At 40.6% G+C, this 12,137-nt stretch overlaps 1 protein-coding gene across 3 annotated transcripts in view; it reads left to right on the top strand.

Annotated features, from left to right (window-relative positions):
* The first annotated feature begins 6,665 nt into the window (after positions 1–6,665).
* Positions 6,666–12,137, top strand: part of slc35d1b (solute carrier family 35 member D1b) — a 51,992-nt gene continuing 46,520 nt past the window's right edge. For 2 of the 3 annotated variants that reach the window (XM_026252490.1, XM_026252489.1), the window contains exons 1-2: positions 6,666–7,090; positions 7,476–7,509. In XM_026252490.1, coding sequence (XP_026108275.1) covers positions 6,909–7,090; positions 7,476–7,509 — 216 coding nt within the window. In that variant the 5' untranslated portion in view covers positions 6,666–6,908. The remainder of the gene's footprint in view (positions 7,091–7,475; positions 7,510–12,137) is intronic. The other variant, XM_026252491.1, reaches the window with a different exon arrangement.

A 12,137-nucleotide genomic window follows, 5' to 3' on the forward strand; every position in this document is an offset into this window, starting at 1 on the left:
CTCCAAGACTGTCTGCACTGTAGAACTACGATGGAACAACAGACTCCTGAGTCACCACTTCTTCGTTGTCCCCAACCTACCTCATGACATCTACATAGGAGCAGACATCATGGTTCATCTCAACGCCTGCATTGACACCGTGAACGACATCATATGGGCTCCCCCATCACAACAACTGACTATTGCAATCAATCTCAAGAACCATCAATCTGGTCAAACAATTCCAGATGCATGCACAATGATCAGTGAGCAAGTTACAATACCTGCCTACAGCAAGAGTGTCAGCGTCTGCCTCAACATGCGACCTGGCCAAACTCTCAACAGTAAGCTAGGTTTCTTCCAACCAGCCTAAGTCTAGGACTGATCTTGGATGCCGTGAGACATGTGACGAGACATACAGCCAAGTATGGTGACCCATACTCAGAATTTGTGCCCTGCACTCCCCCCACTCACCATTATAGACAGCACTGTGGCTGCAGTGGAGTCATTCAGATTCCTTGGAACCACAGACTCGAAGTGGGACAATCATATTGAGTCCATTGTTAAAAAGGCCCAACAAAGGTTATACTTCCTTCACCAGCTGAGGAAGTTTAACCTGCCACAGGAGCTGCTGAAACAGTTCTACTCAGCTCCCATTAGTCTGTCCTCTGCAATTTCTGGTTTGGTTCAGCTACAAAATTAGACATGAGAAGACTACAGAGAACATTTCGGACTGCTGAAAGGATTATTGGTGTTCCCCTGTCCACCCTTCAAGAACTGTATACATCCAGAATGAGGAGAAGGGCTCGAAAAATCACTCTGGATCCCTCACATCCAAGATACCCCCTTTAAGAACTTTTGCCATCTGGTCTGCACTTTAGAGCGACAAATACCGGGACAATCAGGTGCAAGAACAGTTTCTTTCCTCAGGCAATCTACCTCATAAACAGTTAAATGTTCCCCACGAATGCAATAAAAATGTGCAATATCCCTATATTTATTTGTTACCTCTCCATCCTAGTACACCCCTGCATCTTACTCTATTATATTCCATTATCATCTATAGCACAACTGTTCATACAATTTATTTATTTGCAATTTATTTATTCTTTTGCTGTGCCCATAAAGTGCAGTGCAACTTAGAATTTTTGGAAGCCCCAGCCATCTTCTGAGGTGGCTGGTGACCTTCCTCTCTAAGGTTTCCACAGTCGAGATTGGCACTTTGTAAACGAGTAGTGGCCACTGGGAAGAATGCCATATTGGTACAGCCAAGCTTTGAACTTCCCTGGCAGTCCAAACCGATCCACTGTCTTCAGCCATCTTCCCAGCTCCGTGCAGGTTGACTGGATGGATGCGAAGTCCCTCAGGGTGCTGTCAAACACCTTACCTAAGCTCTTGACAGGCTTCGCAGTGATTGTCGGGATTGTTGCACCAGCTATGCTAAACCGAAATTATCATCCATCTTTCCTCTTCTCAGCACCATTGATCTTGACTTGGCTGGTTTGAAAAGCATACGTGCCCACTCCATTCGCGGAGGAGATCACCCAGCTGGTGGAAGGCCAAGCAGCAGTGTGTCTGGGAACCGGAATTTTTTTTTTTCCTCTCTCCCCTCTCTTGTCTCTGTTGCTTCTCCTTCCATCTCCTTTTCTCTCGCATCATCTGTCCTACCCCCAGGTTCCCGCAGGTCACCGTGAGCGGTCCCCCCGGAGGGAGGGGCGGTGGCATAGAGCGCAGTCTCGTGGGTACCCCCCAGCCTGCGAGGGGCGATGGGGTATGTGACGAGTGGGGCGGGGCCGAGAGCCAGGGGAACGAGGCGAGGCTGGTGGAGTGATTGGAGATGAGCGACACCTGCTCGACCCACCGGTCTCAAGTCCCACGGAGGAGATGGAAGGATATAAAACTGGAGAGGTGACAGTGAAGGACGAGAGAGGACCAGGCCTGGGTTTTAGTTGTGTTTGGTTTTTATTTTGATTATTAAAATCTTATTTGATTGTCCGCCGGTTCCCGCCTGCTTCTTCGCGATGATTATGAAGTTTGTACATTGTTAGACATGCAATTCAATATTTTAAATCAAAGATAACGTTATGGACTGTTTGCATAACACTCTCGTCTAATGACTTTATGAACTACTTTACTTCTAAAACCGATACTATTAGGGATAAAATTGTAACCATTCAGCCATCAGCTACAGTATTGCATCAGACAGGGCACTATAGAAGGGGAAGTCTTAGTTAACAAACTACAGTTAGTCCAAAATGCAGCAGCAAGAGTTCTTACAAGAACCAGGAAGTATGACCACATTAACCCGGCCCTGTCAACAATGCACTGGCTCCCTATCAAACATCTTATAGATTTTAAAATCTTGCTTATTACTTATAAAACCCTGAATGGTTTATCACCTCAGTATTTGAATGAGCTCTTGTTACATTAGAATCCTCCATGTCCGCTGCATTCTCAAAATGCCAAAGGCAATTTGATAATACCTAGAATATCAAAATCAACTGCGGGCAGCAAATTCTTTCCCTATTTGGCGCCTAAACTCTGGAATAACCTACCTAACATTGTTTGGGAGGCAGACACAATCTTGCAGTTTAAATCTAGATTAAAGACCCATCTCTTTAACCTGGCTTACACACAACACACTAAATTGCTTCTAATATCCAAATCCGTTAGAGGATTTTTAGGCTGCATTAATTAGGTAAACCAGAAACACTTCCCATAACACCTGATGTACTTGCTACATCCTTAGTAGAATGGCACCTACGCTAATATTAGTCTGTTTCTGTCTTATTCTGAGGTCACTGTAGCCACCAGATCCAGTCTGTATCCTGATCAGAGGGTCACTGCAGTCACCTGGATTCAGAACATATCCAGACCAGATGGTGGATCAGCAACTAGAAAGGACCTCTACAGCCCTGAAAGACAGCATAGACCAGGACAACTAAAACCCCAGATACAGACATCACTGAATTCAATGATGAAATGCTCTTCTCTTCAGCTCTCAACGGAGGCGGTCGCATTTCTTTCCTCTCCTCCCTGCCTCGCTTGTTTTCTCTTGCCTCGTCTACATTGAGAGACTCAATCTGTACTGCTGTCCTAAACTGAAACATGGATTTGATTAATTGGTCTCTCAACGCAATTAACACCATCTTCTCGACGAGGAGCTTGAGTTCGGGGGAACCTGACTGCCCTGCAGGAACGTTCGCAGCTGTCTAAACGATGGACTTGTGGGCGAATTGGCAGGTCGTGTGTCTGGCGGCTCTTTCCGTGGAGGACATTGAAGATATATACCTATTCGGAACCATGATAACAGGTATTCTGCTGATTGGATTAGGCTCTGCCCTGGTTTATCGAAAAATTCAGAAGATGGGAAAAACTGTCCAAAGCCTCATAAGGCTACCCGTCATGATCGAAGCAGTGGGTAGAGCGGTCAACATTGAGACTGGGACTATTAACCAAAATATGGATAACATCACGGAGAAGCTCATGGATTTGCAAAGGAAATTGCAAAGATTTTGGAGACCAAAATGGACAAATGAACAATCATAGTGACCGCCAAATGGAATGCGGCTACTAGACCAAACAATTGGTATCTTATCTTCTTTTGGCTTTTCTACCAGCATCGGCCTTGGGCTGGATACAAAATATCTCCCGGGAAGAGCATTGCAGCCAGACTTCTCTCGCGTTCCTCCCCCTCTTCACAGACACCTGCTGATTGTTGACTCTGTCTAGGAACTGACCAAGGTTGTCTCCATGGCAACTTGCTGTGACGCTGTATAATCTCCAGACTGAGACATCTAGAGAGAATCACAACTCTCCAGACTTACCAACACACATGTACAGATATGCACTCACCTCCCAACCCCCATCCCTCACATTCGCCACTTTGTACCACCAGTCTGGCAAGCGGGTCTGTGACCAGCACTTTAATAGCTGGCTGATGGCTGCTGCCTGCACTGGATTACCTCAACCCCCCCAATTTCCGTCCCCAGTTGCAATGTCGTGTGTTTATTGTGATTATGTGCTTTTGTTTCTGAGGTTTTTTTCATGTTCCCATACTGTACTCCCAAAAGGAGCATGGTATTGGTGTTGGGTTTTTCTTCTCACTTCCGTAATGTTATGCTGTATTTCTTCCTCAATTCCATGTCTTCCTGCCCTGTCTACCCCCTTCTAAGTATGTTTTGTATGTATGGACAGGTTGATGGCTAATTTCGCTGGTACTTGTGACTAGTGACAATAAAGGGCTACTACTTATTTATACTGATACATATTTATTGAAGGACAACCATAGTTCCTATATAAAAGACTATGTCTACGTATAACCTTTTCAAGATTATGTTGTTATAATGTTATGGTTCTTAATTACAATCATGTTACAAGAAGATGACATATTCACTCTACCAAATCCACCAAAAATGTACAAACAGAAAGAATGGACCACTCGGCAGATGCTAATACTTATGACCGATGGAGTGTACACATTAGAACTACGCTTTAATGTCAAGCGGAAATGTTGAAAGAAACGAGTATGACGAGTCAAATGTGATTTTCAACATCTGAACAAGAGGTCTAAATCTAGTGCCTTAAGGAAAAAAAAAAATAAATAAATTGATCACAAGCGGATTTTTCCTCATTCATATGGTAATTTTCTTAGTGATTAAGTTACATATGGGTTATGTGTGCACAAAATTACTTGTTTTTTTGTGTGAAACTTTTAACAACCTCAAACTTAATTGAATTTCTGGTTTTGACTGCAATGATGAGATGTGTTTCAGCAGTTTCAGTGCTAAACTGCACTGAAAAAAATAATATGCTATTTGCTTAAAAATATACAATAGTGCATCATTTTTGCATCCCTTTTCTTAAGTAAACTTAACATGGAATTTTAAGCAGTGTTACCTTAAAATCTTTGGTCAGCAATACTTAAATATTTGAGTATCCCAATGAACAAATTTATCAGTTGGTTTAACACAATATTTTAAGTAGATTTTACTAATACAAGTTATTTCTACAATAAAAGTCTTGCTTACCCCATTATAAAAGTTTTTGTACTCCAAAATACCTAGGTACTGCTCAATACTTAAATTAGTTATATATAACAATGAGTGGAAGACGTGACAGACAACTGATGAATATTAAATGACTTCATTTTTTACAAATGCAACTTAAAATCTTTTGAAACATTTTTAAACATTTTTTTTTTAAATGACAATACAGATACAGTAAAAACTGAACAGTAAGTATCAACATGCTTTTTATATTTGTGGTGTTGTATGTGTGTGTGTGGTATATATTACACAATGTTTGAGGTGTTGTTTGCATGTGTGTTTGAGTGCAGTGAAGTGCTGAGTATGTAATGTGTGGTGTTGTATGCTTTTTGACTTGCATGTGTGAGTTTTACAATGTTCTGATAATCCTTGCCCCTCTCCCCTTCATCTTTGACATTTTCCTTACACGATGGTCCAGCAAAGCCAACAGTATCCTTAAGGACCCTACCCATCCCTCCCACAGTCTCTTTCAGCTTCTACCATACCAGGGCTGTAGAGGTCCTTTCAGCTTTAACAGCCTGGGGAAAAAAACTTTTGAGCAGTCTGGCGGAGAGGGCTCTGATGCTCTGGTACCGTCTTCCTGATGGTAGAAGCTGAAAGAGACTGTGGGAGGGATGGGTAGCGTCCTTAAAGACACTGTTGGCTTTGCTGGACCACCGTGTAAGGAAAATGTCAAGATGAAGGGCAGGGGGGCAAGGATGATCTTTGCAGCTGTGTCCGTTGGATGGTCTTGTGGTCTGTTGCACTACAGTTCCCATACCAGACAGTGATGCAGCTGGTCAGCATGCCCTCAATGTTGCCCCTGTAGAATGTAAAGGATTTGCCTATGATGATTCAAACGTGAGTCTTGAGCAGCGCTTGTTTGTCATTTCTCTGATCACATGGAATGCAGACATGGTTTTATGTTAATAATTTATTCTATTCAAACGTAAGTGCCCTGCAAAGTGGACATCACAGTCACAATGAACACTTTGTAGGGACCATGTCAATTCATGCATGGAACTCACTTCTAATGAGGTGATTATCTGAATCAGGGGTGTTAACAAACAAGCAAAATATGCAGAGCTGGGGGGCGCGAGGACTGTCCCCACTGGATGCAACAAATGCCTCGTTTATAATGGGTCTAATGATATGTTTCAGAAAAGCCGGGCCATAGAGGAGAAACAATAATGTACAATATGTGTACAAATTTTTTTTTTTACTTAAACCACATAAACTGATTTCATTCACATCAACTACACAAAATAATGTTCTTTTTTAGAAACATCGTATGACCTTTAATTCTTAATTTGGGTATGGTAGAAACATGTTACGAGTTATATTATAATCCAAAAATTATGGTAACATTTTTTTAATTTATTTTTTATGTAAGTTAAATAACTTTAATCAGTTGAAACGACGTTCACAGTCAATTTGATCTAATTTAACTCATATTTAACCGTTGCTTCTTGAAATTGTAGGCTTAGGCTACTCTTTCAATAAATTTTTATGAATATACAAATTAATAAAATAAATATTATTATTTCTTTATTACATATTGTTTATTCATTTATTTTAACGCCGCACCCTCATCACACAAATGTTTTCGTCGGTTACGCTCCAGGGGGTGCTGCAGTACGCTGCTGTTACACACTTGGTTCCATTTACAGAATTACCGGACTTACGTCCTCCCGTCCTCGGGAGTTCACACTTCCAAGTTGAATTTGGGAAGTCCGAACTATACCGAGGACGCAATCCGAACACACGGTGTATTGAGAAACGGCCACAGTCTCTGAATTGGAACACGGCTGTCCCTTCAAAAACTTCAACACTGGGAACGATTTTTTATGCAGAAAATTGATTGGACCTATTTAACAGAAAGCCGCATGCATCTGGGTAGACATGGCGGATATACGAAAACGTCTCTGTGTGAGTTCCACTGAGAATGACCAAAAAGATAATATTTCCCGAGAAGGCGGAACTGGCACATCTGCATTATTTGTTAAGTTATTTGCTGCAGGTTTCTATGGGCTCTCTTCTTTCCTTATTGTTGTCGTTAACAAGAGCGTTCTCACTAATTACAGGTAATCGCATTAACGTCACTATATTAATTTATGTTTCATGTTAGCTTATTCATACTAGTGCTTTTATTACTAGATGTACCAATGTATAATGACAGTCTATAGATCTGACCACTTAAACTTTTATAGTGTCTTTTTACTCTTGTTTACCTTGGGTATGATTTAAACTGGTCAAATAGCTACGTGAATAGGTTACTCCTAATTCAATCTCTCTCGTGTTATTATTTTTTATATCTTTTTAACAGATCTGTTAGTTGCATAGATTATATTAAAATGTATACGATGGATTCATTATTATTATTATTATTAATATTTTTTTGTATTAAAGGGCACTATGTACTTTCCATATGTTTATTATTTTATGCACTTAAACCGTGTTTTCCCTCAGATTCCCGTCCTCTTTAGCAGTGGGAATTGGACAAGTAAGAAAGTTATTAATTTTTTTTTATTTTTTATTTATTTTATTTTTTTATACATGTTCTCCAAGTGTCTTAAATACATAATATTATTATGATCAATCACTGTTGATTTTTCCAGAGAACGTTTTGTTTTTGTAATTAACATGTTTAAATGGCAACACCTCGAACACTTCAGAAGGATGCAGAACTATTCTAAGATCTTTTAGAGCTGCTTGGATTAAACTCTCTTTTAAAGAGCCAGTACGATGAAAATTCTAAGCTTCCTATCACTGTTTATAAGTCCTGTACATTAGGTTTAAATCCCTCCAAGGTTAAAAAACATTGTCATTTTGTCAAAATATCATTTTAAAATTACCTCAATTCTCAGAGATCCCCAAACGGTTCGTGCGAAGCTGTTCAAAATATTCAGTTTCCTTAAACCTCACCTTTCAGTAGCATACTGTGTTCTGATTGGTCAACTGACATAATCAGTTTTGATTGGTTGTTCCGCACACAACTTCACAGTAAACAATGCGTAGGCATCTGTTTGGGGTGAATTATGTCTTATTCCTATCATCGCGAAGCAAACAGTAATATAAAAAACTTGAACAGTCTCGCTGCTTTTTCTTCTGTGTGGGTGTATTCAAGCCGCGCACTTCAGTTTGAATCTGAATAGCGCGTTCAGCGCGGGGGCATGGTCACATTAGATAAAACGAAGGGAGACATGAAAAACAGACATCGCGTTGTTTTCATATGGATTACTTTATCACAGAATATCTGTTTTCTTATTTTAGTTTTAAAGTAGACATGTCAAGCTTTCTATAGATATCTCTCTCATGTCTCTTCGTTGAGTATTCACAGAGTTACACTTCATTTTAATGGGGGGTGGTGGGCTGGTCAGAGTTCCGTTTCTCCCAAGACGGTAGGCGGAGATTATTATGCAAAGTGTTCCTAGTGACATACATAGAGATGGGCAAAAGATTTGAAATCTATAACGACTCGTTTCAGCGATTCAGAGTCGACTCCTTACTTTAGAAGCCAATAACTTTATAAATCATGTACTTTTTGGTTTAATTACTTTGCACATTGTTTACACTGATGGACAGCTACATCATACACTGTAATACAGGTAATTTTTGATTTCCCATCTGTGTGGCTCTTTAATTTTCCCTTTATTGGAAATAAAATTATATATAATTTGTCATTTTTTTATGCTGTGACCGATATCATGTGCCTTACAAACTTCTGTTTGAAAAGATCGTTCATGTATATGTTTGTGTGTGCAGAAAAAACGATTACAACATTATAGAACAAAACTGAATTAATTTAGCCTATGCACTTTATATATACATCACATTTCTCATCAATATGGTTAACAATAAAGATTAATAATAAGGAAAAGAAGTACATCACAAATAGCCTATCCTTAAATCCCGTCCTACTGTAGATAAACAGAACATCTCCGCTTATTGACTAACAATCATGTGCCTAAAAGAAGCACAAATAAAGATATAGGTGCAAACAGAATACAGTGACGTCAACCTTGGTTTTGAAGAGCAGTTATTATATGACACAGAACGCATTGGTGAAACTCATGCATCTAGAAAGAACTTAATACACTAATTAGTCATGCTGATTCAAGCATTTAACATTTATGAATTAATTAAATCTCAGTAATGAACAAGACTGCACAAATTATAGCGATCACGAGGAAGGTCCACGTACAGTAAAGTGGATAGTGTACAACACCCCATCAGTTATATTCAGGTCTGTAGTGCCAGGTCTGGCGCAGTTTTGTAACTTCTTAGAGAAAATTAAGTCATTATAACGAGAAAACGACTTTGGTTATGTCGAGATAACGAGAAAATTAAGTCATTAAAATGAGAAAACGACTTTCGTTATGTCGAGATAACGAGACAATTAAGTCGTTATAACAAGAAAACAAGAAGGAAAAAAATTATAATGCATGGCCACTTAGAACTTCCGTAGTTAAGACCTAATTTGTTGTGGCTACTGTGTCACATGACAAGGATGACGAGACCCCTGCTCCCACCCCCCGTCCCGTGCCCCCTCAAAAATCATGACGCCCCTGATTATATTGGTTTCATAAGCATTGACCGGAATTTAGTTTACTGGCTTGCTCGAAATTCATAGAAAACGAATGATAGGTTACATGTTCAGCACATAGCTTTCACAAACCATTAGCTTTATTGCATTTAAGCCTATGGGTTTGGACGTCATAATGTCAGTGTCCATTATTATTGACTAGAGGCTTTATATTTTTATATTAGGTAGGAATGGAACAGTGCACAGATGTCACGGTGTAAGGGAAACAGGTCAATTTAGCTCAAAGGGAATCATTTAAGATTTTAAAGGGAATTTGAACAGAATCACTGTTTCACGGCTGGTCACGGAGACGCCCTGCGATTCAGTGAACTAGCCGTTTAACATCAAATCTGCGCTGGATACTAATATCCAAACTATAGTGAAACACTATCAATTAGCACAGTAACAAGATCGGCAGTTTAAGACATTAACTTGTAAGCACAAAACACAAGATACTTCTCTTTTCAATATGAATAAGGCTTTATTAGGTTAAATCTAAGACATATAAACTAATCTAACACATAAACGCACGCACACACACATTCACACAAGTTGCAGGAAGGTCGAAAGTTAAGGAAAGATGAGTTTAAGAGAATGGAAATATGGAATCCCAAGTTTACAGCAATACGTTAAATTGCATAGACATGAACAACCATCAATCACGTAATTAGCCCTTGCATTGAGTTCCTCAATGTGACTAAAATTATATTAGATACACCAGCACAACAAATATCTGGGGATACGTTGCCTTAGTTTCCTGTGAAAGGGACTCCCGTTGAAAGGGGTATCCCGGTGTCGCTGATTGGCTGGAAGTTCAGTAGTGAAGTGACGTCTTGGGAAGCCCGTGGTTGTTGGGCGTTGGCTGACAGTGCAGAGTCATGTGCGCTGGTCGAAGTTGAACGGGCATCCGAGGTCAGGCGTCGGAGACTCAACGTTACAAAACTTAACTCAGAACACGAAACTCTCAAACGGAAAAGAAAAGAAATAAAGTTTGACGAGACTAGGTTGTGTTCCTTCTCATAGTAGCAGCAGGCAGGCACGCTGGAGCCGCGCTCAAAGAACAATGACGACTAACCGCATGGCTAGATGCTACAATCTAAAGCTATGTAGCAATGCTACAAGCTAAAAGCTAAGAGCAGGCATGACTAATAGCACGAGCAAGGCTGGAACTAAAAGCAGACTAAAAGCCCGCATGACTGATAGCACAAGCAATGCTAGAACTAAAAGCAGACTAAAAGCAAGGCATGACTGATAGCACAAGCAATGCTAGAACTAAAAGCCGACATGGCTAATAGCAGCAAAAGCAGACTAAAAGCAAGATTTAAAGGAACACTCCACCGTTTTTTTAAATAGGGCTTATTCACATTATTTCCTACATTTAGATAGGTGGGCAAATGCATTTTTGTGTCAGTGCATGCATTGTTTTAGTTTGACTGGGTCGGCGTTAGCTTAGCTTAGCACAATGAATGGAATCCTTTGTTGCCAGCTAGCATGGCCTGAGTAAAAGTGATCAAAAAAATAAAAAAAACCCACCTAATTACTTCTTGTGGACTGCGTATTCACAACGAGTACGAATAGCGATCCAGATTAACACTAGGCGATTTCCTAGGCAGATATTGGCTTGGGACTATATTATGGGGAAGCACAGGCGAAGCACTGCTGCTTAGGTGAAGCACTGCTACTTCGGGGCAGAGAATCACGCAACACATGAAATCCCACGACTTCCGTCAACATACCGGCGTGAATAGTAGCTGCCTGCCTGGCTATTTTCCTTACAGTACACGAATGGCGATGAACATGGCTGATTTTGAGAGAGACGAAGAGGGTGACTTCTCAGACAGTCAAGAACCAGAACCATACCTATTTGAACCAGAGTTTACAGAAGACGAGCTGCATGCTTTGGAAATAGAACGACAGTAGGAGACTGCGGTCAAGCCAGCCGCACTTCAGAAAAACACCGTCAAGCCAGCCGCGAGTGAAATTTATATGCGCGTGTATTAGTTGCGATCGCTCAACAGCCTGAGGACGTGAGGATGAGAGCCAACATGAACTGGTGGTGTGAATGTGGGGGAATATGCCAATCTATGCCGACGGAAATAGAGTGTCTTTGCTGTAGAGAGTGGGACATGTTTTTGCCATTGATGACCAGGCTCAAAACGTCAGATCAAGATGAGCGTGCCCGAAGTTGTGTCACATCTACAGAGGATTTCACGGCGCTGATCCATTCTGCAGTACTCGATTTTTTTTTTTTCCGGTGTGACAAAGTGAACTGGAAAAAACGCCCCACGCCGAATAGACCAAATGGACAGCTGTCCACAGAGTAAGTGATTATTTTAATCATGACGCATGTATAGATCGACCCATATTATACCTGTATTCACATAGAGTTGATGTTTTCATGTGTTGCGTGATATCTCTGCGCCGAAGTAGCAGTGCTTTCTTCTGTGCTTCCCCACAATATAGTCCCAAATCAATATCTGCCTAGGAAATCGCCTAGTGTTAATCTGGATCGCTATTTGTACTCGTTGTGAATACGCAGGCCACAA

The sequence above is a fragment of the Carassius auratus genome, unplaced genomic scaffold (genome assembly GCF_003368295.1).
Source record: "Carassius auratus strain Wakin unplaced genomic scaffold, ASM336829v1 scaf_tig00030707, whole genome shotgun sequence".
NCBI lineage: Eukaryota > Metazoa > Chordata > Actinopteri > Cypriniformes > Cyprinidae > Carassius > Carassius auratus.